This window comes from Herpailurus yagouaroundi, unplaced genomic scaffold (genome assembly GCF_014898765.1).
Source record: "Herpailurus yagouaroundi ecotype Mexico unplaced genomic scaffold, PumYag 139, whole genome shotgun sequence".
NCBI lineage: Eukaryota > Metazoa > Chordata > Mammalia > Carnivora > Felidae > Herpailurus > Herpailurus yagouaroundi.
This window is the reverse complement of record NW_024412394.1, coordinates 24,525,201-24,552,574: the sequence shown is the minus strand read 5'-3', so window position 1 is coordinate 24,552,574 and position 27,374 is coordinate 24,525,201. Positions and strand designations below refer to the sequence as shown.

At 35.9% G+C, this 27,374-nt stretch overlaps 1 protein-coding gene across 17 annotated transcripts in view; it reads left to right on the top strand.

Annotated features, from left to right (window-relative positions):
- KHDRBS2 (KH RNA binding domain containing, signal transduction associated 2) overlaps window positions 1-27,374 on the top strand; it is a 645,642-nt gene that overhangs the window by 302,283 nt on the left and 315,985 nt on the right. For 16 of the 17 annotated variants that reach the window (XR_005789805.1, XR_005789807.1, XR_005789813.1 and 13 more), the window contains exon 4: window positions 674-820. The exons of the other annotated variant lie outside the window; for it this stretch is intronic. Coding sequence is in view for 5 of the 16 variants with exons in the window: in XM_040473852.1 (XP_040329786.1) it covers window positions 674-820 (147 nt within the window). In the remaining 11 variants the exon portion in view is untranslated. The remainder of the gene's footprint in view (window positions 1-673; window positions 821-27,374) is intronic. 17 annotated transcript variants of the gene reach the window in all.

The window sequence follows — 27,374 nt, the reverse complement described above, 5'->3', positions numbered from 1 at the left end:
GGTACAGTACTAGAAAAAATCTGATCTAATAGAAATATGTTGTTGGTTAAGCTGAGGATACATAGCTCATGCAGAATCAATGCCAACATAATACTTAACCACCATCCTTTTAATATACTCCTATTGACCAAAATGCAGCAGCAAACGATTGAGAAGATGTGAGTATGAAGCTAGATGACGATCTGGGCCAGTGGGGACATAGCCTGGGATATAAACCTTGGTTTTCCACACTTTAATGGTGAGCAAGTAACCTTTTCACCACTTCTCAAAAACCGGCTAGAAAGTTCTGGTTTTCTCAAAGAACAGTTATAATCTTTAGTTTATTTTCTGAAAATTTTATTCGTCGCACACAAAAATAACCCTTTTCTTCCACAACTGTGTTGTACGCTGAAAAATTAATGGCATTTCTGTAACTTCTTTTCAGGGGCTTAGCATTTTCATTTAGCTGATTAAAACCTATTGTAGATGATAATTATGCCAGCTTTTTAAAAAAAATCATTCAAACACTCAAAAATGATTTTAAAATCTTTAAATGTACCAGGTTTTTATTTCTCAGAGGGTTTCTACTTACAGAAAATTTGCTTAGATTATTCCCTTTTGTCATATTCTAAGTAAATGTTAAATCAGTGCAAAATGGGTGGATTTGTATTTCTAAAAATAACCTCTTTCACAGGAAGAAGAATTAAGGAAGAGTGGGGAAGCCAAGTATGCCCACTTGAGTGATGAACTTCACGTATTAATTGAAGTGTTTGCTCCACCTGGGGAAGCTTATTCACGAATGAGTCATGCACTGGAAGAGATTAAAAAATTCCTGGTTCCTGTAAGTGTCTTTCCTTTTTCGCAAAATTGTTTCTCATAAGCTTTTTAAAATGTGCCTTTGATATTCACTGACTTTCTAGACAGAAAGTCATACTGCAAACTAATTATTTGTTGAGTTGATAAGAAGGTAAAAAAACAAAATAGAATACAACAAATGCTTAGCGTAGGACCTGGCATGTTGTCATCACATAATGATGGTTTGACAGGGTCCTCAGTATATCACATGCCATACACCAGTTCATGGTTATGAAGAATAAGACAATTAACATAATTATATATATATAATTGAAGTTGTAGACTTTTCTCTTGTGTCTTAATCACTTGGTAGTTGACATGTATTCTTGGCAATTTTTAATTAATAGAGAAAGCAGGTGTAATGGGACAGGAGAGATTAAATATGTAATATTTGTAACAAGACAATGATGTTATTTGAAAATATCACATGCATTCTTATCTGACATTATGCCAGGTGCTGACTCATTATAAAACACCATGTCAAATAATCAATAGAGCCAGACATTTGTTGACCTCAAACAAAAATTGGGAAAATAAACTCATTGCGCTCTATGAGAGCACCAGAGAGCATTCATTTAGTAAGGCAGCAAATTCAGGGTTGCACATTGGATAGAATTCTCTACTGATTTTCTAAGAAATAGAGGAAGGTTAAATGAATGAAGCTTTTATAAAGGTTGACAATTTAGCATTCTAGGAAGAGGTCATTCAAATAGAAATCTTGGCATCAGGCTTAGAGCTGGGAATAGGATAATTGGAAGAGAATGCTGAGTAAAGTTTTCTGGAGTGCCTGGGCAGAAGTCTTTGGCAGAGGAAGAAGACAGTAGCTAAGATTAATCTGTTCAATGAAGGAACACTGTAGATTTCTAAAGTAAGCAATAAATTCAGAGGAAATGGTGGGTAAGATCCATTGATTGGCAGTGATTTTGAGAAGGGGAAAAGAGAAGAAGAAAAACAGAATTTCAGAATGTAAAAACATCAATATCTAACCACATAATGTATTTATATGCTCAGTTTAAAAATTTCTTTCAAGACAAGGTTATAGAATAATCCCATACCACTCTGATTGTTCCCTAATTGTATATGCACACAGCATTTCTGCACAATTTATTATCTGGTGCTTATCAAAACACCTTCCTAAACAGATCCCATATTTCATAATCATAAGGATGCTATATTTCCTCTTCCATTTGCCTCCAAACTAAATGCCTAGCTGTAGGGTACACGACTTCCCTATATTTAGCTCAGATCAGACCTCTAGTGATATAGGTGGTGTAGGAAAAGGCTAAGACTACCGATATTACTAACTCATTTCATGCCTATAGACAGATAATTTAAATTCTCATAGCTTCAGCTTATTCATCTTTAAAAAGAAGATAGGGGCACCTGGGTGGCTCAGTCGGTTGGGCGTCCAACTTCAGCTCAGGTCATGATCTCACCATCCGTGGGTTTGAGACCTGCATCGGGATCTATGCTGACAGCTCAGAGCCTGGAGCCTGCTTAGGATTCTGTGTCTCCCTCTCTCTCTGCCCCTACCCCGCTCAAGCTCTGTCTCTGTCTCTGTCTCTCTCAAAAATAAATAAACATTAAAAAAAATAATTAAAAAATAAAAAATAAAAAAAAGATAATTATAAGTGATTGACCTCTATCACAGTTTTTATGAATATTAAATAGGGTAATGCATATGAAAGGACAGAAAATTATCAAGCACTATATAAATGGATGTTTTCAATCTGTTGTATTGTACTAGGTAGAATCTTGGGATAACTTTTTGAACTTACATGTAGAAATTTGAAGTTATATGTAGAAATTTGATGAAATATGTAAGATGAAATGCTATTTCATTGCTACATATATATAGGTCCTAAGTTGTAGACTAGGTTATAACCCTATTTTACTATAAAAGCCAGTATTACATCTCACTTACCTTTTCAACCTTGTGATACCTGTAATCATTTCATTTGTAACTTATGCACTGAAATATATACTCCATGAGGGCAGGGCTGGTAGTGTCTGTCTTGTATTCCCATCATTCAGCATTGTGCATGGCACAACAATTATTTGTTTGAGAGTCTGACTGATGGAATGGCTGATTAATAGGCACCAGCAGTGATGCAGATATAAATAGCTATTTAGGTCAGGTTGGGGGAATAGTACCTCACAATTAAGATTCTCTCTCTGTACACATCCAGATGAAGACCAAAAATCTCACATTGGCTAGCGTGACCTGTTCCTGCCTGTCTCTGGGATTTTATCTCTGCCTGTCCAGCTGCTCACTTTCTGTGCTCCAGATATGCTGGCTTCTGTTCATCCTGTATTCCAGGCTCTCCAGGGTCACTCCTCACTAAGGCCTTTCAAGATTCTTCTCCAGAATACTGACACGCCTGTCATTCAGATCTCAGCTCACAAGTTAGCAATGCAGGAAATTCTTTCCTGACCACACGGTCCAAAGTAACCTCCCTACATTTGGACAGTCCTATTATATTTTGTTCACAATACCACTGGCTGCCTGATTTAACAGTGCAATTCACTGTTTTGTTATGTTTTAGCTCTCTTTGCCTACTTATTTTCCTCATAGCTCTTATAAACTATTATACATATATATATAATACATATATTATACACACACACACACACACATATATTACTTATTTGTTTATTATTGGTTTTCCTGCTAAAATATAAATGTCATTAGGGCAGATATTGTCTCGTTTCACTGCTTTATTCTCTTATTTTGAACAATGCCAGGCATGTGGAAAGTAAATAAATATTTTTTAGAGGTGCCTGGGTGGCTCAGTGGGCTAAGCATCTTGGTTTCTGCTCAGGTCATGATCTCAAGGTTCGTGAGTTCAAGCCCCACATTGGTCTCTGTGCTGACAGTGTGATTCTCTCTCTCCCTCTCTCTGCCCACCCCCCCACTTGTGCTGTCTCTGTCTTTTTCAAAAATAAATGAATAAACTTAAATTTTTATTTTATTTTTTTATTTTTTAATATAATTTATTCACAAATTGGTTTTCATACAACACCCGGTGCTCACCCCAACAAGTGCCCTCCTCAATGCCCATCACCCACTTTCCCCTCTTCCCCACCCCCCATCAACATTCAGTTTATTCTCAGTATCAAAGGGTCTTTTATGGTTTGCCTCCCTCCCTCTCTGTAACTTTTTTCCCCCTTCCACTCCCCCATGGTCTTCTGTTAACTTTCTCAAGATCCACCTATGAGTGAAAATATATGGTATCTGTCTTTCTCTGACTGACTTACTTCATTTAGCATAACAACAATAGCCAAAGTATGGAAAGAGCCTAAATGTCTATCAACTGACGAATGGATAAAGAAGATGTGGTTTATATATATAATAGAATACTACTTGGCAATAAAAAAACAATTTTAATACATAAATATTTTTATAAGAGTGAATGGGTGAATAAATGATGGAATGAATAAGCTTTTAAAAAATAAATAACTTGGGGCTCCTGGGTGACTCAGTGGGTTAAGCGTCCAACTTCGGCTCAGGTCATGATCTCACGGTCCGTGAATTTGAGCCCCGCGTCGGGCCCTGTGCTGACAGCTCAGAGCCTGGAACCTGCTTCGGATTCTGTGTCTCCCTCTCTCTCTGCCCCTCCCCAACTCATGCTCTGTCTCTATCTCTCAAAAATAAACATTAAAAAATTTTTTTTAAATAAATAACTCTTCTGATATCTCTCAATGTTGTATTAACATATTTTACAATCAGTGAAAGTCCTTCTACTTGATAAATTTTTCCCATTTGCCTTGTTTGCCTTAGCACCAGGCAAAGGATGGCAACTGTCTACCTCATCCTTCACCATAACCAGAGGAGGCAAACATGAACAACCAGTTCTTTTGTTATTATAAAAAATTACGTGGTGATCCAAGTTTCTTTTGACATTGATATTAAAGTCTACAGAAATGCTAACATATCAGGACATTAAAATTTACCAATATAGGAGGTGAAGAATTATAGCCAGTCAGAGGCATGCTAGAACTACCTACATTAGCTAATGTAGACTAAGATACTCGAGTCCCACTGCCATCTAATTCCTCTATGAAATGGAGTGTCTTTCCATGGTCAGAGTTTTTATATTCCTCCCCCACCCCAACATTTCTTTTCTTTTTTTTTATTTTGAGAGAGAGAGAGAGAGAGAGAGAGAGAGAGAGAATGAGTAGAGGAGGGGCAGAGAGAGAGGGAGAGAGAATCTCAAGCAGATTCCACGCTCATTGCAGAGCCTGACGCAAGGCTCGATCGCACGACCCTGAGATCATGACCTGAGCCAAAATCAAGAGTCAAACACTCAACTGACTGAGCCACCCAGGTACCCCCCACCCCAACATTTACCCAGTGTGCCCTATATCCAGAGGTTGTAATTGTCCAAGACTGCTGACTTGGGAACATACAACTCCTCATGAAATGTCTGCATGTTGTAAGATGTTGTAAAGCAACAGTGTTTTAGTACTTTAAATGAATTGTTAAAAGGCAAAATAATTATTATTACCTTGGGAGAAAATTTCTAACTTGTTGATTTCCATCTAGTTACTAGTCTTATCAAAACAAGTTGAGAGGCAGGTCAATAAAACATCAATAAATTGCATTTTCCTAATTTTAAGTCTCTAATACTTTGAGCAGATACTCTATTAAATTTTTCATCTATTGCTAATTTTTCTTACAAATGCAGATTAAGCAAATTAAATTGACTGACAAATAGTGACAAAAAGCATATAAAATCCTAAACTAATATATGTTTCAATAATGTTAATGCCCTTCTCTTCCCTTATAGTGTATAAAGGGGTAAACAAATATTGTCCTTCTTATTAGTAGTAGTAGTAGTAGTAGTACTTTCTTTTATGTTCAGGCACTAAGACTGCCACGTATGGTTGTGCCTTGCCCAATGCTAGGGGACAACATTTACATTGTAGTTTGCGAATGAGACCCCCTGTTATCCTTGAATTCAACTTCCCTTTTTCCAACCCTAGTGATCAGATTTCCTTAAAATAATGATGCTGTATTTCATTTTCCTAAATCAGTTAAATCACCTTCAAATAAGTTGAATTAGGAAGTTTTACTTGTGCTTAATAATCAACTTGTGATTGAAACATAGTACATTGTCTCATAATTAGAATTTATGAAGTTTCAGCAAATTCTGCTCATTGAATGTGAGTTCATTCATTCATATTTTGTTTTTTGGGGTTTTTATTGATGTTTATTTATTTTGAGAGAAAGAGAGAGAAAGAACACACCAGAGCAGGAGAGGGGCAGTGAGAGAGGGAAAGAGAAAATTCCAAGCAGGCTCTGCACTGACAGCATTGAGCCCAACGTGGGGCTTGAACTCATACCCGTGAGACCATGACCTGAGCCAAAGTTGGAAGCTCGCTGATCAAGCTACCCAGGTGCCCCCCTTCTTTCATAGAAAAGATGAAAGGATGGGTTTCCACACAAACAGGAAATTCGATTTGTGTCACAGGTGTCACAAAGAGATTACTTTGTTACCAGCTCAAGAGTTAGTTGTTGACAGAATTAAGAGATCACAATATTCATTTCGACCAAGCCTGGTCATGGCCTCAGAATCTTTCTCAGTGCAGTATGCTAAACATCACTATAATATTAACAGAGCTGACAGAATTTGAAAAGTATTTGTCATACCTGGAATATGCCTTTAATGATCATTATTAGAAATTTGTATCATTTAAAGAAAAAGCATTATACATACATATATATATGCACATATATATATAAAGATAGAATAGACTACAACATAGACTACATTATATTGTACATTAGTAAAGAATAGAATATATTAAAACAATTCAACATAGAAAAAAATGCATAATTCCAGGTTATTTCTTTCCTGCATCAGATTGGATGTATGTCTTGGTGACAGTAGTGATTCTCAAAATGGGGCAATTATCATTTATGGTTTGAGATTAGAAACCTGTGTAGGAAACCTCTCAAGAATGTGACTATGGAGGAAAAGTAAATTCTTTCCATCTTGGTAGTAAAAGCGAAGAGTAAAAAGTAAATTCTTTCCATCTTTGCCTTCTCTTCCTCAAAAACTATAATCCTAGCTCTGACATGGGAAAATGGCACTGATTGCTTAATATTAACAATCATACAGGAAAGCAAATAAAAGGAAAATAGAAAAGAAAAGAAAAGCAGGGCATTTTTCAATCTAGGAGATAGAATATCTAAAACTTTCATGCATTGAAAAAAATTTTATAAAATTTTGAAAGATTATAAACCTAAGAATGTGTCCCTGAAATGCATGTTATAATTTGATAAAAAGTGGTAATTTGGTCACAGTCTTTTATACAAGTGAATATGTAGGGAAAATGATGCATTAAGTAAAAACCCGCCAGTCAACAAAAGTACCGTTGGTAGTTGGCAAGACCTATAGACAAGGTGGGGGATGGCAGCTACATTTTGCCTGGCTGATGACAGCAGTTCAGCTTGTATAGCAACAACATCCTATAGGCAAGATAATGATCAGTAAGGGAATAAAAAAATAAAATTCAATGCAGAGAAGGAAACAGAGTCCACACCTGGGTATCATGTCTTCATTGTTGTGGTGGTTGTTAAAATGTTGTCAAGAGGTTCCTCAAATTACTCTCTTCAAAACCAGTTAATTCTCTTTTCTCTCTCATAATAGTGTGGCAACTGATAGCACTAAGCACAAAGCCACATGTATTTATGTAATTATTATTTGCTCAGAAATTGTAATGCCCCCGATTTCGAATCCAAGAGACCACCAAGGAGCTGATACCGATGCAAACGCACGAGGGTTTATTTGCAAGCTCGAGCTTGGGCCCAAGTATACCTGACACAGCGGAGCAGGGACTTGGACCCCTAGGTTAAAAGGTGTAGCAGGTTTATAGGGGCAAGTGGCCAATGAGATTGTAACACACACAGAAAGTTGCATAGTCATGCCAGTCCACACGCAGGTGGCCAATTGAATTACAATTTACCCTATAGTAACTGTTTGAACTAGCCTATCACTCTGGTCAGAATTGGCGTGCAAGTTTGGCGGGCAAAAGGCAGGGTTTAAGAATTGGCGCACAAGTTTGGCGGGCAAAAGGTGGGGTTTACATTCTTTGGCGGTTAGGGGTTCCACATTCCTATTTGAGCCGGTTTCCAGTAAGGGTGTGCTCAGCGGCTTGACTAGGGTGGGGAAGTGTCTTAAGCAATAAGCAGGTCATGTGGGGGTTATACATGAGATGGTGGGTGTAGCACAAAATGGAGTTAGTCTTGCTCTGCTTGTCCAGGGGTAGGGGATTTTTGTTAAATTCCTTGGATCCCACAAAATGTTTCCTGTATTGCTGTAGTACTAGGATCATATTCTGATTATATTTGGAGAAATTTATAATCATCTAATATTAAGTATTTCTCCTTATCTGGTAAGTTGTAATAGATAATACAGACCTATGACTTAGAAAATAATTAAAATTATTACTTGTTCTTAGAACAGAACTAATAATTTTTATTATGTAATTATAACATTAATTATAATAACATAATTAATAAGAATAACATTGTAATAACACAGTTTATTATTGTTGTTGCTGAAACCAGGGCCACTTTACTATTGCTAATTGATTGGCATAAACTGAAAGACAGATAAAAAGAAGAGTGGATAATTATTTGAGTTTGATTTCCACAAACCCTAATACAAGTATCTTCTTACTCTTCATAATACAAATAATCAAATGTTCACTTTATGAATCTAGGGTCAGGATGTGATCATCTCCTTTCTATCTTAAGAAACAATTTGTCACTAATTATTTCTGGTCTCATTTGATGTCAGGGATCTGAATTCTCCAAACCCATTCTTTTTAGTTTTTATTATTTGTTAAATGCCCTGCATTCTTCTCTTGTTTCTATCACCACCTTGGTTTCAACTTGATGATTTACTTCTTCCCCATTAACTGACATTAAATCACAATAATTGCTTTTGCAATTCCAAGTTTAGTCATTAACATGAAGGCTTAGCAACATTCCTAAGGTTATTTGTGTTATTAAAGATATGTGATTCTTGGGGCGCCTGGGTGGCGCAGTCGGTTAAGCGTCCGGCTTCAGCCAGGTCGCGATCTCGCGGTCCTTGAGTTCGAGCCCCGCGTCAGGCTCTGGGCTGATGGCTCAGAGCCTGGAGCCTGTTTCCGATTCTATGTCTCCCTCTCTCTGCCCCTCCCCTGTTCATGCTCTGTCTCTCTCTGTCCCAAAAATAAATAAACGTTGAAAAAAAAAATTAAAAAAAAAAAAAAGATATGTGATTCCTAAGGATACAGGTTTAATCTCCAAGGCAAAAAATCTTTACCTCCTAACTTCATCTGATTCTTATTAGTATAAGGAAATTTGTAGAGGATCAAATAAAAATTTTATATTATATTCAGAACATTTACTGAATGTTAATCCTACATTTGTACACAGGTACATAACAAACATATGCCAACACCGACCTGCAAATACTTTTAGAGATGGCAACAACTTTAAAAGACTCGTGACTATTGAAGAATTTGGTACAAAAAAAAAAGAATCCAGGGAGAAAAGTAGCTCAAAAATCAGAATCTGTTAAATAAAGTATATAATTTTTAGCTGAAGAGTATAAATAATATCAATGGTCTAATCAATGCAAGGCAGAAGGTTTGTTTACATACAATTCAACAAATATTTTTGAACGTCAAATATATGCTAGGCATGATTCTAGGAATTTGTGTCACATCGGTCACTGCCCCTGTGGAATTCATGGAAGCTATTTTCAAGATTTAAAATATAAATATTATGGAGACGTATTTAAGAGAGAATGGAAAATGGGAGACCAGATTGGATAATAAGGACAATATGGACAGTAGTAATGACAGACCAGGCAATGTTGATCAAAAAGAAAGTGTTAATTCTAGAGTCAAGAAAAAATGAGAATTGTTTCCTAGGAGGGGTTCAAGATGACAGTGTAGGAAGATCCTGAGCTCACAGTCTCCTGTGAACACAACAGATTTATCACGAATATGGATATGGAAAATATGGAATAATTTACTCAGAAAAATATCTGAAACCTGGATGACTGATGCCTCCACAACAAAGGACAAAAGGGTGGTGTCAAAATGGATAGGAGAGGCAGAGACACAGTCTTGCCAGGAAAAATCTCACTCCAGGCATAACAATCCACAATTAGGAGAGATCTCAAAAATGCAGACATTTTCCTTGAAAAGTGAAGGTCTGTGCTCCACGTCAAGCACTCCCACCCCTAGATTTTGTTCAGGACAGATGAGCCCCCCAAAACCTACAGGCAGTTGTCCAAGAAAGCAATAGAACTGTAGGAAATGGAGAACCCACTCTTAAAGGGCTCACACATAGACTGACTCATCCCAGGACTTAGCATAAAAATGCAAACTGGATAAGCACTTGGACCATGTGTGAAGGACAACTACTTACTAATCTTGGGGTGTCTGCTGAGGAAGCAGGAGCTTGTTGGAACTCTCTCTGGGACAGAGACACTAGCATATACCATTTTTGTGATCTCATGCTAACTTGCTAATGCTGGCACTGGCAGGCACCATTTTGGAACTTTCCTCTAGCCTGTTACTGGTGTGAGATATGGTTCTTGGAAAAGATAAACAAAAGTGACAAACTTTTAGATACACTCACCAGTAAAAATAGAGAGGACTCAAATAAAATCAGATGTGAAAGTTACAACTTTATCACAGAAATACAAAGAATCATAGGAAACTACTACAATTATATGCCAACAAATCAGACAAATAGATAAATTCCTAGAAACACACAATCCTCCCAGACTGAACCATGAAGTAACAAAAAATATGAGTAGGCCAATTTCTAACAAAGAGATAAAATCTGATCAAAAATTTCTCAACAAACAAAAGTCCCAAGATCAGACAGTTGCACTGATGAATTCTACCCAACATTCAAAGATTTAATATTTATCTTTCTCAAATTCTTCCAAAAAATTGAGGAGAAAACAGTGCCTCTAAATCCAATTTTTGAGGCCAGCATTACTCTGACACCAAACTAGACAAGGACACACACACACACACACATACACACACACACACACACAAAGAAGAAGAAGAAGAAAGAAAGAAAATTACAGGCCAGTATCCCCGATGAACATAGATGTGAAAATCCTCAACAAAATATTAGCAAACCTAATTCAGCAGTACATTAAAGGGATCATACACCATGATCAAAGGGGATTTATTCTAGGGATGCAAGGATGGTTTGACATCTGTAAATCAATCAGTGTGATATTTCATGTTAACAACAAAAAAGGATAAAAATCATGTGACAATCTCAGTAGGTGAAGAAAGAGAATTTGACAAAATTCAATATCCATTTATGATAAAAACTCTTAACAAATGGGTATAGAGGCAAACTTCGTAAACATAATATAGGCCATATATGACATATCCACAGTTAACATCATACTCTGGTGAAAAACTGACCGTTTTTCCTTGAAGATGAGGAATAAGACAAGGATGACTGTTCTTGCCACTTACTTTTATTCAACATAGTATTGGAAGACCTAGCCACAGGAACAAGACAGGAAAGTGAAATAAAAGTCATTCAAAGAAGAAAGGAAAGGAAAAACTCACTATTTGCAAATGACATAGTACTGTATATAGACAACCCTAAAGTCTTCACCAAAAAAAAAAAAAATGTTAGAACTAATAAATGAAGTCAGCAAAGTTGTAGGATACAAAACCAATATACACTAATAATAAGCTGTTATATAATTACATGTATATAGTTATAAATATAATATATATAAGAGTGTATATGTATAATATATATTTATAATAGTGTATATAATTATATATACTAATAACAAGCTATAAGAAAGAGAAATTACGAAAGCAAGTCTATTGACGGTTGCATTATAAAGAATAAGTACCTAAGAATAAATTTAACCAAGGAGGTGAAATATCTGTACTGAAAACTCTAGGACACAGATGAGATAAATTGAAGACATAATAAATGGAAAGATATTCTGTGCTCGTATATTGGAAGAATTAATATTGTTAAAATGTTCATACTACCTAAAGCAATCTACAAATTCAATGCAATCCCTGTCAAAATTCCAATTGCATTTTTCACAGAAGTCGAAGAAAGAATTTTAAAATTTGTATGGAGCTGCAGAAGATTCCAATACCCAAAGCAATCTTGAAAAAGAATAACAAAGCTAGAGGTATCACACTCCCTGATTTCAAACTATACTACAAAGCTATAGTAATCAAAACAGTATGGTATTGGCATAAAAACAGATAGATAAGTGGAATAGAATTGACATCCCTGAAAAACAAACAAACCACAAACATATGAACAATTAATTTACAACAAAGGAGCCAAGAACATCAAATGGTGAAAGGGCAATCTCTTTAATAAATGGGGCTGGGAAAACTGGACAGTTATATGCAAAAGAATGAAATTTGGCCACTGTCTTACATCATATTCAAAAATTAACTCAAAATGGATTAAAGACTTGAATGTAAGACCAATATACATAAATTCCTAGAAGAAGTGGTAAGCTTCTTGACATCAGTCTAAGCAACATGTTTGTGGATCTGACTCCAAAGGCAAGGCAAACAGATGTAAAAGTAAATGAATGGCACTATTTCAAACTAAAAAACTTATGCACAGCAAAGGAAGCTATCAAAATGAAAAAGCAAAATGAAAAGACAACCTATTAAATGGGAGAAAATATTTGCAAGCCATATATCTTATAAGGAACTGATCTCCAAAGTATATGAGGAACTCATATAACTCAACAACAAAAAACAAACAAACAAACAACCATATCAAAAAATGGACAGAGGATCCAAATAGACATTTTTCCAAAGAAGACATACAGATAGTCAACAGGCACATTAAAAGATGTTAAACATCACTAATTGTTAGGAAATTCAAATTAAAACCATAATGAGATACAACCTCACACCTGTTAGAATGACTTATCAAACAGACAAGAAATAACAACTTTTGGAAAGGATGTGGAGAACAGAGAACCTTCATGCACTGTTAGTGGGAATGTAAATTAGTATAGTCCATATGGAAAACAGTATGGAGATTTCTGAAAATATTAATAGATCTACCATATGATGCTGTTATTCCACTTCTGAGAATTTATCTAAAGAATGTGAAAATACTAATTGGAAGAGAAATATGCATCTCTATGTTTATTGCAGCATTATTTACAATAGCCAAGACACAGAAACAACTGCAGTGTTCATTCATGAATGAATGGATAAAGGGAATGTATTATATTTATATATAATGGAGTACTACTCAGCTATAAAGAAGGATGAAATTTTGCCTTTTGCAACAACCTTGGTTGGACCTGGAGTGTATGGTGTTAGCTGAAATAAGTCAGATGGAAAAAGACAAATACCAGAGGATTTCACTCATATGTGGAATCTGGAAAACAAAACAGATAAGCAAACAAAACAATACAAAAACTCACAGATAGAACAGATTGTTACCAGAGTGGAAGGATGTTGTTAGGTGGGAAAAATGTGTGAAGGGGGCCAATTGTATGGTGATGGATGGTAATTACACCTGTGGTAGTGATCACTTTGCAGTATATACATTTATCAAATTACAGTGTTGTATACCTGAAACTTATACAATGTTATATTCCAGTTGATCTCAATTTTTTAAAAAAAAAGGAAAATCAATTGCATACAAGGAATACTACCATACAGACAAGAGTCGGTTATTCAGTGAGACCAAGAGAGTCCAAAAGAGAGAATTGGGACAGGGGTCTGAGGTGAAGGGTGTATGAAGAAAGAGAAAGAGCGTGTTTTCATTAGTTTCTTGAAGGTGTTGGTGACCCACAGTTAAAGAGTCTATTTCGTAATGAATATTTTTTAAGTGCAACAAGAAAAAAGTAGAGAATAGCATATTCTAAAACTTACAGTTTTTGCAAAATCATGTGTTTCTGAAATTATCTTCAACTTCTGTTCTAGCAATTAGTTTTTACTTCTCAAATAGCTTATTTTGCAGCTACATAAGATACAATGTAAGCTTATTTTGAATTACTCTTCTTTGATTAACTGATCTCATTTCATGTTCAGCAAACTGCAATGGAAATATATTGATTCCCGTTGAGAATATTCGAACTAGATATCCAGGGAACTTGTAAGAATCCTTACTCTTCTAAGAAATATATCTTTTATATCATCTCTAATCTTTGTTTTTTGTCCTTTCTCTGTCTGTTGCACCCAATTTCTCTACATAGTGTATGTGAAGATGCATATACAGGTGACCCTTGTACAATGTGGGGGAGGGGTGTCATCTCCACTCATGTAGTTGAAATTTTGTGTATAATTTTTAACTCCCCCAAACTTAATTACTAGCATCCTACTGTTGACCAGAAACCTTACTGATAACATAGTCAATTAACACATATTTTGTATGTTTTATTTGCTATATACTGTACTCTTACAATAAAGTAAGCCAGAGAAGAAAAAAAGTTATTAAGAAAATCACAATCATAATGTAAGAAATTACATTACATTTATATGTACTGTATTAACCAAAAAACAACAAAAAATATATATATATATATATAAGTGAACCTGTGCAGTTCAAACTCATGTTGTTCAAGGGTCACTGTACAACTCCTTAAAGGACAAATAGAAGTGGGTTACTGGATGTTCTGTCCTCAGTATTGTACAAATAGGAATTGGTTTTATTTTTCTGTAACTACGTCATTTCTTATTCATTACCAACAGTTGGAGCAAATCACAGCTTTCCACTCATCCTCCTATAAAAAGAGTTGAAACTTGGGGCTTCTGGGTGGCTCAGTTGGTTGAGCAGCCCACTTTGGCTCAGGTCATGATCTCGCAGTTCGTGGCTTCCAGCCCTGCGTCGGCTCTATGCTGACAGCTCAGAGCCTGGAGCCTGCTTCGGATTGTGTGTCTCTCTCTGCCCCTCCCCTGTTCATGCTCTGTCTCTCTCTGTCTCAAAAATAAATATAAGCATTAAAAAAAATAAGAGTCTTAATTTATACAATTTTAAGTCCAGTTAGTTCTAATTTATGATTTCAATTTCAAGTCCAGTTCAAACCTCCACTCCTCCCTGAATTTACAGTTTGGGAGTAGCAGTGGGAAGGGAGGCATGGTCTATTCGTTTATCTCCTCCCACTTTCTCCATGCTCCAACTTCTAGTGCTCCTAGAGCTCGTTGAATGGTCTTGGAGATGAGGTAGGAAGTGATAGGAAATTAGAGCAAGATGGGCTATAAAACTGGTCCTGTGGTAATTTGGTTGGTTTGGTTGGTTTGAGTTGTTATTTTCCTCTGATGAGATTTATGGATGATAGACTAGTATTGTTGCCATTCCTCAAATAACTTGCCTTCTTCTTTTCAGCTGAGCATGTCTGGGAAGAGCACAGGGATCTGATGTGCAGTCCTTTTCTCTCAGAGGTGTCTTGATGCTATTCTACCATCTTCTTGCTTCCGGGGTTGCCTGTGAGCTTTGTCCTGTGTACCTAATATCTTCATTCTCTCTGAGAACTTGAAGGGTTATTGTACCTTGTCCTTGGGGTTGAAGAATTTTACCAGAATATGCTGAAGCTGGCTCTTTTCTCATCATCTAGGCCTGGAAATCAGTAAGCTCTTTCATTTGATAGTGGCATTAGGTCTTCCTTTCAGGGAAATTATCTCCCCAGTATTTGTATATTTTCTTTTCTCTATAATTTTCCTTCTTATTCCTTGGTAATTCCTACACCTTATGGCAAGTCTCCTGAATCTTTTTCTTTCTTTTTTTTTTTTTCAGTTGTCTTTTGCTATCAATTTGCATCCTCTTCTCATTTTGTTCGTGTGTCCATATGGTCTTCTAAGCCACAAATTTAGGATTTAGCAATGATGATGCTGTCTTCCATTCCCTTGAATTGTTTACATGGAATCATGCAGATATTGTGCTTACTTTTTTTGTTTTGTTTTGTATCTTTAGAAAATACTATAACTATATTGGCTTAGGTATTTCTTCTGTTCTTCTGTCTAGGTTTGTTTCTATCCTCTCTGGCAGCTTTATTTCACTGGACAGGTTTTCTAACTGCTCTTACTCTCTCCAGATGCTCTTTCCATTTTTTTTCTTTCTTTCTATCTTGATGTAGGCCTGTTTTTTAGGTACCGTTAGTAATCACCAGTCCTCCAAAGCGTTAGAAAGTACATCAGTCTTCCCCACTTGGACCAAAAATGTAGAACTAGGCAGGCCACCAAAAACTTGGTGAGGACTTGAAAAATACCTTTGTGCTCTCCAGTCTCTTTTGACCTTCCCAGACTCGAGGGCTCATTCATTCTGGTTCTTCTTAGCCTCTTGCTGGCAGGGAGAATAGGCCTACTCAAAGCAAGTCTGTACAGCAACTTTATACTCAGATACAGTATATATCTTTGCAAGCCAAATTCTTTCTCAAATATTCACTCTACCATTACCACTCTGGGGTTTTCCAGCCCTGGATTTCATGTACTCACTCAACCCACACCCACAATCAAGGCCTATGCCAGGCAGTTTTCTTACGTAGGTCTCTCAGAGAACGCAAAGCCTATCATGCACATGAGCTTCTGAGCGTCTCAGCATTTATTTCAGCCAAAATATGCTAGTATGTTACAGTGGGTAAAGAAAGAGAAAGGCTCTGCATTTAGGTCACTATCTTCTCAGGATTACTAAGGTCTTCCACAGTTAGTTTAATGAGTTCTTTTTATATTTAGCATGTGGAAGAAATAATCCAATGTAACTTTATAGGTGCCAGACATTGGAGTTTGAACTCTGTATATCATGTGACAGTTCCAAGGTGAGTATTTTGTTTTGTAATGAACCAGAAATTACGTATTTAAAACACAATACGCTAATATATTCCACAAGAGAAAAAGCAGAGTATTCAATGAACATGTACCCCTATAAAGACCAGATACACAGTCATTTCCATATGCATCATACAGATGTTGTCAAGTTAATGTGCACAAATACTAGTGAAGTCCTTTCCTTAATGGTGGAAATATTAAGATAAACCTATTTGGGAATTCAGAGTATTCACTTAAGTGATAAATGTGTCAGTAACTATTCTTATTTGCCATTAATAGTCAATTATGAGTGTAATATTCATTTTACTATGGTTTTCGATAGAAAAAATAAAATGCTAATAGCTTATTTCTACTCGCTTTGTGTATATCTTTTACCAGAGATTTTTCTTTTGGGAAGAAACAGTGGCATTTGTTTAGAATCTATGACCTGCTAGGCATTCTGGTGGGTAGCTTATCGACATTAACTTTTGTGATCCTCATATAAGCCTAAGGGTGTATAATGCTTATGAGGAGGTTGAGCCTGAGCAAGATTGTGTAGCTGCATAAATAGCCTGAGTAGCATGGCATAATGAAACCCCCCTGACTTTAAAGCCCTAATTTTCTCACAACAGCGCATTGTTTTCCACATTAGACAATAAAAGAATAGAATGTTTAAGATTTGATCCAGTAGACCTCTGCTTTTAATTACAAAGCTATTAATCGGCAACAAACTACACTTGAATAAAGCACAGAAAATATCACCTTTGCATAGTTCCATTTGGTTTTTACCATTGGGTGTTTTGAGCTTCGAAGTCTGTGTGTGTGTGTGTGTGTGTGTGTGTGTGTGTGTGTGTGTGTGTGTATAAAAAAATCACTTATGGTATTTCTATTTATAGAACCAATCATTGTTATTAATATTATATAACTATGGAAACTTGTCCCTTTTTAGGGCAAATTGCTTTGGAGATTCTTAAAAATCTCCAAAAGAGCAGTTTACTCTTAGATTGCTGCCATTTTCCAGATGCCCTTCATTTCTTTACTTTTTTCACTTTCTCTATTCTGAAATTATAACAAGAATAATAGAATCTTAGAATCTGTTTTGTTTCAACCACATCTTTGATCCCAGAGTCCACATTCTCCAACTAGTATTTATCTTTGTTTAGATCAAAATAAATTTTGAGCATACAGATTCCTATAATAATTTTACCCAACCTTATCAGTCCTATTAGCGAGGGCACATTGAAGGTGATAGCAAACACTTCGTGGTATTAGCCCACTTCCCAGGGTGAGTTCCATATTATCTTCTCTTCCCTTCTTAGTACTAATTTATGTTTCATTTGAGAAGTTTGAGAAGCTTTAAAAAGACATGTTATAAGCAAGAGTAGATTTCAGAATCAGACTAAGATTCTTTTAAAAGTGAAAGGAGGACCGCCCATAAAGAGAAGTAGCCAACTACTCTCCTTAAACCCATATTTAAGCTACAGGTAGGACAAGGGTTTAGCTAAAATTAGTCTGCATGAAAAGTACAGACATTATCTTATTCCAAACACATTTTTATTTTTTTAATTTATTTTTTATTGAAAATCCAGTTAGTTAACATATAGTGTAATATGAGTTTCAGGTATACAGAATAGTGATTCAACACTTCAGTACAACACCCAGTCCTTATCACAAGTGTCCTCCTTAATCCCCATCACCTATTTCACCTAACCTCTTACCCACCTCCCCTCTGGGAACCATCAGTTTGTTCTCTATAGTTAAAAGTCTGTTTTTTGGTGAGCCTTTCTCTTTTTTACCCCTATGATCATTTGTTTTGTTTCTTAATTTCCACACGTGAGTGAATCATATGGTATTTGTCTTTCTCTGATTTATTTCACTCAGCGTAATATTCTCTAGCTCCATGTCATTGCAAATGGCAAGATTTCATTTTTTTTTATGGCTGAGTAAATATTCCATTGTAAATAGATACCATTTCTTCAGCATCCATTCATCAGTCAATGGACTCTTGGGCTCTTCCCAATTTGGAAGGAGCTATTTGGCTATTGTTTTTAGTGCTGCTATAAACAACACGGTACATGTATCCCTTTGAATTAGTATTTTTGTATTCTTTGGGTAAATACCTACTAGTGCAATTGCTGTATCATAGGGTAGTTCTATTTTTAACTTTTTGAGGAAGCTCCATACTGGCAAACATATTTTTAAATATGAAACACACCTACTGTCTAAGAAATAAATAAAAGACCATGTATAAGAAATATGATTTACTTAAAAAATATACTGAATTATTAGAATTAATAATTAGCTAGTAAGTGCACAAGTTTCTGATATAAAGAGGGTAACTCTTTCTCTAGAACCTAGATGCCCTAACCAAAATAGGGCAAAACACAGGTCATGCCTATAAGAATGATAATGTCAACCTTGGGTCCTATGAGTAAATAGTCAACTTCAACTTCTATGAGCAGAGATAATCTTTTTTTCCAAAAATTCTTCATTTAGATACTCTGCTACCCTGGAATTAAATCCAACCTAGAAAGCATTTTCTATGTTAAAGCTTTTATCCTCACACCTATATATTCATTTAATTCATTTCACATTCATTTAATTGTAGAACTAGAAAGAATTTTTAAGTTCAGGGCAATTAATAGTTTCCAAGGCAATTTAAATTTTAATGGTTAGGAAGAAAATAATTGAAAATACTTCTTCTTTTTTTTTTTTTTTTTTTTTTTTTTTTTTTTTTTTTTTTTGCCAATCCCCTAAAAAAATTTCAGAGCCATGGGTTTCCAAAGAGGGTAGTTTGAAAACTACTGGTGGAATCTGACCCTCATTTTACCAGTGAAGATATAAAGGTGAGCATGGTTACCTGAGCTGTCCAAGGTCAGGCAGCAAAAGATGAATGGGTCAGATGCCTTCTTGTCAGGAAAACTATCAAAACGTGAAGGCCCAATTGCTAAAGATCTCTCATGTTCTTTCGGAGAGGATAAAACAAGTCACTTGCAGATGGCGATGGTTTAAGTTAGCATTAGGCTTCTCTGTATTTGAAGCATCCTATATGCCTATTTCTTATCACGCAGACAACTCTGACTTATTTTCTTTCAGTAAGTGTTTGCCAATATTATTTTTAATGGCAAAGCAGGCACAGCTTTCCCTTCTCATTCTTAGATGCTCATTAATTCAGTAATATCTTCATAAGTCTCTTCTACCTGGTAACTTCTTCCTTGCTTCTACTTTCTTATTTTCATGGCACAAATGCATTGTTCTTGGTGAAAAGTACTTTGCAGTTGTTTTAAACATAGGTCACGAATGTGTGACAGAGCTTTTATGGTAGGAGTAGGAACATTAAAATAACATATTTTGAAATTATACATTGCCAGGCACTCTAAGGAATACTCTTTCATCTAACAGCAAGCTGATGCCTCCTTACATTATAATCTGGTCATTCTCACAGTTAGCAGTAATGGTTAATAATGTAACACATTAAGATATATTTAGAAAGTAGACCGCAAAAGGAAAAAAAGAAGGATTGACACAATAATGAACGTATAATAATGGTTATTCTCAGGAATAAAAACAAAATACCATTTGAAATGCCCACTTTGGAGTTTCAGGGTCGTCTCGCCTGGGTAACGAAGTTATAGGTTTAACCAGTATTCCATACACTATGGAGAGAGTGGTTCTATTTCAGTGAGACCCTTCTGGTTAAAGTGAAAAGTGATTCACTCAGATTAGGTCAAGTAAGCATGAATGGAGGGAAGGGCATAATAATAAAATGGTATTTTTTTATTTTATATTAATAGTTGTAATTATTATATTATATAGTTATACACACACAAAAACACATATGGAGAGAGAGAGAGAAAATGAGACATGCAGACAGCCTAGGGGCAGATTCTCATGGAAATCTTAAGAGTAGGAAAGATAGTAATAAAAGGTCTTACAAAGAACTACAGCCTGGGTGTCCCAGGCACAGTAGGGTCTCTTGAGAAGTATCTTCAACATTAAATGGTCCACTTCTCTGTGTGTCTGTTCATTTCTCAACTTCTTCTCAACTGTCTTCTTTACCTACCATCCTTCTGTCACTTTCCTGTACTTCAGTCATGCTTTGTGACTCTTCCAAACTTTGTTTTGCCATCAGAGCCTCACTCCCTCTCACTCCAGGCCCTTGAGATCTCTCGTTTGGGCCAAAGCTCCCACTGCTACTTTTTTGTTCTATCTTCTTGTATTGATCTGTGATTACAGATTCAAGGCAAACAGCTTGGAAAATTGGCTTAAATATCAAAAAACTTTTCAAACAAATGTAAATCTTCTCTGCCCCAAATTTCACGGATATAGTGTCATCATCAAGTATTAATTTCTTCACTTTTTTCCTTTCTTCGTTCTTTCCTTTCTTTCTTCATTTTCTTTTGTTTTGTTTTCTTAAATTTCAATGGAGGCATTTATCTATTTCTTGCAAACATTGGGAAAGAAATTCTACTCTAGTCTAATAATTCAAACATAGCATAATATTATAATTTTAACTTCATATGTGTTGCTACATTTGTATGACTTTATCTGAACTGGCTAAAATTTTTTTGAAAAATTAAAAGAGCATGAATCAGGGGCGCCTGGGTGACGCAGTCGGTTAAGCGTCCGACTTCAGCCAGGTCACGATCTCGCGGTCCGTGAGTTCGAGCCCCGCGTCAGGCTCTCTGGGCTGATGGCCCAGAGCCCGGAGCCTGCTTCCGATTCTGTGTCTCCCTCTCTCTCTGCCCCTCCCCAGTTCATGCTCTGTGTCTCTGTGTCCCAAAAATAAATAAACGTTGAAAAAAAATTAAAAAAAAAAAGAGCATGAATCATATTTTCCTTTAAAATGTATTCCAGCTAAAAATACGTAATGTTTGGGCACCTGGGTGGCTCAGTTGGTTGAGCATCCAATTTCAGCTCAGGTCATGATCTCAGTTGGTGAGTTCAAGTCCCACATTGGGCTCTGTGCTGACAGCTCAGAGCCTGGAGCCTACTTCAGATTCTGTGTCTCCCTCTCTGTCTGCCTCTCCCCTGCTTGCGCTCTCTCTCTCTCTCTCTCTGTCTCTCTCTTTCTTTCTCTCTCCCCCCTCTCAAAAATAAACATTTAAAAAAATTTTAATGTTTACAGATCTTAGTTCATAACACTATCCCATCCATTTAATAAATATGTATTAGGAATTGTTTGATAAATTGCCCAAATAAGTTTTTAATGGTTGATATTTAGAAATTAGAAATATAGGGATGAATAAATATCTGATGATGCTACTATTCAGGGAGGTATTTCCTTTAAATATAGGATAGGGAGAGGCAAGAAAAAATGAAATATCACCTTATTCTAATGGTTTCATGGACTCGAAATCCACCTTTCAAAAAGATAAAGTCAGGGTTAGAGTGGTTATGAGGTACTCATGCAGCTAGGGACAGCATTAAGAATTTGGAGGGGAAAAAAAGATAAATATGTGAGGTGATGGATGTGTTAATTAACTTGTTAGGGGAGGATCTTTTCACAATGTATACATACCACATTATAGCCTTTAAATATCTTACAATTTTATAATATAGAATATACCACAATAAAGCTGGAAAAAATAAAGTAAACTTTATGTTATTCATAAGACAAAAAAAATACAAAAACAAGACAGAGAATTGGACTATCACATCATGTGATATCAAACAGACTTTGGCTTCTTACCACACTGTGTCACGCTTAATTTCTCCCACCATATAGATCCCTGATCACTCTGAGATCACTTCAGAATCAGATGAAACCTCCAGATACTCTGCTCAGAAAAATGTGCAGGTACATTAATATGTTACACAAAAGTCCAGGGGGATTCATATTCATGGATCCAAGATTAAGAGCCTTACATTAGAAGCATCAAACTTTAGTATGGGAGAAGGAAATACAAAAATGCATGACTGACACTGTATTAAAATGCTAAATTTATTCTATATTAGAAAATTAAATGATCTATATTGAAAAGCACAGGTCATTTTGCCTCAAACTACCTGAAGATAAGTATAATAGAAAAGTAGGTTTTCTTACAGTTATCGTCTTAAATGAATGAATTTTTTATCTTATTATGAGGTAATTTCATCACCAAACTGTAATTCATTACTTTTCTCACTTCCAAATTTCATTTTAAGCAGGATACAAGTACCATATCAATTATAGTACATTAGAATATATTTCATCGAGAGATTTCTTCCTCCAAATATCAATCATAAGATTTGTCTGATTGAGCAGGAAAAGGATTCTATATAGGCTGAAAAAATATGAAGCTTTACTTTCTACTGCCAACTGACCCTACACTTCTAAAATCAAGAAGTGGAACTTACTATAAAAAATAGACGGAAGTTTGAAGAAACTTGACTGTGGGTTATTTATTCCATTTTAGATTAATTTATTGGAGTCATTCAGATTTCCACTTCCAATTGAAGTGATTCACTAAATATTATCCATCAAAATATCAGTAGCCCCATGGCTCTCTACTCTCCTGTACAAGAAAATGCCTTAATGTTATCTACTCTAGAAAATCTTTACCATAAACCAGAATACCCTTATCTGTAAATTGTAACTATTATTCCTTTCTGATTTGGGGGGAATAAAGTTCTATAAAATATTGTAGAATATTATCATGGAAGAAATAATTTTTCATATTGGTGACCCAGGTGACTGTTTTTAGATAACAGATTTTCCACTACCCCATGTCCAACTGATCTGGAAAATACCAATCCTTCCTCACCTTGTGTTCTCCATTAGCACACATTGGACATGCGGTTAAAGGGGAAAAGGTAACTGCAGGAAATAATTTTAATCTGAAAACTAAACATCTCCCCAAATCCCTCTTGACTTTTATTATCTGAGTTTAAATAATCAGAGCTTGAGAAAGATCAGAAAGTCTAATGTCCTTCTGTCCTCCTCCCAGGCCTGGTTCTGGTCCATAGCTGCAACAGTTCGGAATCTGGACCCTCTTGCCTCTTTTCAAGTCCTTCAGGCTTTCACACCCATAAGCGCTATGATTGATATTGGGAGCAGGTATTTAGAGTGCCCTGAAACTGGTTGCTGCTACATAGCAAACCCTTGCCAAGGGGTATAGAAAAACCCTGTGAGCCCCTATCACTTTCTTTCAGCATTTCCCCTTTATTTGTTCCATCTCAGTTCTATTAAGTCAATGTCAGAACCCTTTTCCAAACAGCAACAAAATTTAGCTAACCCTCCTCTTCATCCAAGTGCTAGGACTAATAAATCCTCCAAAATATACATCGATATTCACGAATGACATCTATAATTCAATATACAGTGAAACATTAAAATATCTCAATATTTCTAGGTATCCAGATGTTTCCCCATTTGCTGAACAAAATGTACACATATTTGACTAAAGACTTTTTTTATCCTGTTGACAGACACTATTTTTGTCTAAACACCTGTGTGGAAATCTGCTTAAGTGGTTTTCTTTTGAAGCACATTCCTGCCACTGCTGTTTGGCTCATTCATCTGTTATTTATGTTACAACTCGAATGTCAGAAACACTTGAAAGCTTGACTAAGACAATGATTTCTTAATTTCTTTTCAGATAACTCCATGCCTTAAAATCATATTGACCAATTAAATTCCTCAGAAGTTATTTTTTAACAAATTCAAAAATCCAATCACAGCAAGTAATAATAGTCTGTTAATTTTAAGGAGGAAAAAAAGTTTATCTTATAGAAATAGTTCATCCTTTTTCAGAAATTTTAATTTGATCAGTATGCTAGTGCAGAGCTAATATGCTGGAAAGAAGTATGAATTGACAGTGAAGGTGCTATTTGCCCACCCTTCTATTCTCTTTTCTCCTTGAAGCCCAGCCCTCTGAAGTCAAAAATCAGAGCTAGGAGGGCCTGGGTGGCTCATTCGGTTAAGCATCAGACTCTTGGTTTCAGCTCAGGATATGATCTCATGGTTCGTGGGTTTGAACGCCACATCACCTGCTTGGGATTCTCTCACGCTCCTTCTCTCTCTGTCCCTCCATGCTCGCTCGCTCTCTCTCTCTCTCTCTCTCTCTTTCAAAATAAATAAACTTTAAAAAGAAAAAAAACATCAGAACTAGTATAATCTAGTTCATGCTGCCTGAAATTACTGCATACACTGTTGGCCTCAATGAATATTGATTGATGGAAGTGGCCTCTTCGCAACGTGAAAAGGTTAAAAATGTTTAACTGAGTTTTTACACTTGCCAGAAAATTTTCTACAACAATATATGTATATGATATTTTGGGGTTTCTAAAGAGCAACATGATTCCTCCATAGCACCACCATAGCATCAATTTTGTTACAATGAACCATAAATGATAGTCCTTTTAGCTTCATTCTTGAGTTTTATTCCACATAAATGTAAGAGGTAATGGACTGCAGTACAAGGGAGTTTGATACTTTGTATTGCAGTATATTCAGAAGGAAGGAGTACATTTATGTGTCTATAGTCTATCTTTAGATATCACTACATTTCATAAAGTCAGCTGGAAAGCAGAATTAAAATTGGCCATCCACAGGGCACAATATGAGATTCTTAACAGGTGTATTAATTTATGGAAAAGCCTATATAGTTAGGTATAAAGGAAGAAATAAAATTTCCTCAGGCTTACTTTTTACAATATTGCTAAGATTATCATTCCAGTGTAGATCACAGGTGTGGTTATCAAGAAGAGACCTTTTACTTGGATTTATCTGGGCCATATACAGACTTTCACATCAAAATGTGGAGGAGGAGGGGGGACCTGTAAGATTCTGCAGGTTCTGTGCCCCAGTCAAACTGAATTAGGGAACTTTCTTAATTTAGAACGAGTTAGAACATCATTTTCCAAAATATTCTGTGGAGCATTCATTCTACACTGTGGTCTGTGGGAAAAGAAAAAGTTAGAAGGTCCCTATGGTCAATTAAATTTAGAAAATATTCCTGTCTGTATTACCTTTTTAGAGATTCATAACCTCGATTACCATTTTAAAGGCTCTGAGTGGTCCTGAAGTAAAGAAGTGGAACTAACTTAAAATAATGGCTTTTACCTCATCCTAAATTTTCTGTATCCTCGGGTGTTCTCTTAGATTACTAAAATGCCATTGTTCATCTTCTCATAACATATCACGTAAATCTAAATGCCATAAATTTATAATAACCTTAAACCATAGCTTCACCTCATGTTCCAGACGTAGTCTTAGAGAGCCAAATTGACACAGAATAGTATCTGCTTGCACCAATGCCCTGTCCCGTCATGTTTACGGGCCATGTTTTATGTCAGTAATAAATAGTAACCAACGTAAGTAATATTTGGTAATTAACAAGTCTGCTGTTATCTTTGTGAGAAATAAGAACAGAATGATTAACGGGCTTAACTTGAGTCGTTTCTCTTTAATCATATCTGGTTCCAGAAGAACAGACTTAAGCCACACATTTCATATCACATCTAACATGTAAATTAGTTTCCCTTTTGATAACCTGAAAATTTGGCCTTCAGAGTCAATTTTCCATATAAAGAGTGGGTGGAATATAGGTTGCACATCTGATTTGTATAAAATTTTACTGTCACAACCTGAGAGTTACCTGGCCTAAATAACTGGCATTACTATCTTTTTTTTGTCACAAACAATTAGATGGTGATGGACGCTAACTAAACTTTTAGTGGTGATCACTTTGAAGTGCATACAGATGTTGAATTATAATGTTTTAACCTGTAACTTACATCACTTCTTAAACCAATTTTATCTCAATAGCAAAAAAATGAGTCATCCTTATAAGAAGGGAATCAGTTTTTAATTAAAAGGAGATTTTGAAGCAAAAAAGAACAAGAAAAAACAATCAATAACGAAAACCATAATTTTTGGTATACATCCTCCAAATGTATATATCACAATTTACTGATTGTTCTCTAACCATAAAAAGAGACCCACAAATTTTAAGTCATGCTGGGAAATTTAGTGGTTCTTGCACAACATAGTAGCCATACATTTTATATTAATTGAAAGGTAAAATTCACATGCAAATATAGATGAACAGACACCTTTGTGAAACCTTGATGCTGCCCACAAAACACAAGAAAACAAAACGAACAAAAAGACCTCCCAGTATCTGCAGCCCATGGTTTGGGAATGACTGCAACAAAGCAGAGAACCGGGGGCCACACACGTTATTTTATCTATGTTAGAACAGTTTCCTGAGAATACTCTTGGATATACCCACAGTCACAGCCTTACCTCAAGCCAATGGTAAGATAGTAACGTTTCCTTTTACCAAGACAGGCATCCGAAGGAGACTATTTTTACTACCATTTATCACCCCTACCAGTTCTGTAAATCAGTGATAACCAAAACCATCTCTGTGTCAGTCAGTCCAAAGACTAGCTCTTTTCAACTTAACTGTAAACTTTCAAAGCATATGGTTATACATTTGATTGGCAACACAAGAAGGCCTGCCCTTCAGATTCTGCCGAGATTACAAACTCAAATGCTCAGCTGCCCAATTCCTATCAAAGCTTACTTGTGAGACATAATGTTTACTGAAGATTGCCTATAAGATATGTGTGCCTTTAGATCATAAATAAATGTATGAATTACATTTCCTAGGGTATTTTCCATAGATCAGAGGGCCTAGGAGATACTTGTCAAAGAAGAACACAGACACACACACACACATACACACACATACACACATTTCTGCATGATCGCATTGCCCTACAGACTGACAGTTTCTAAGATAGCCCTGTAA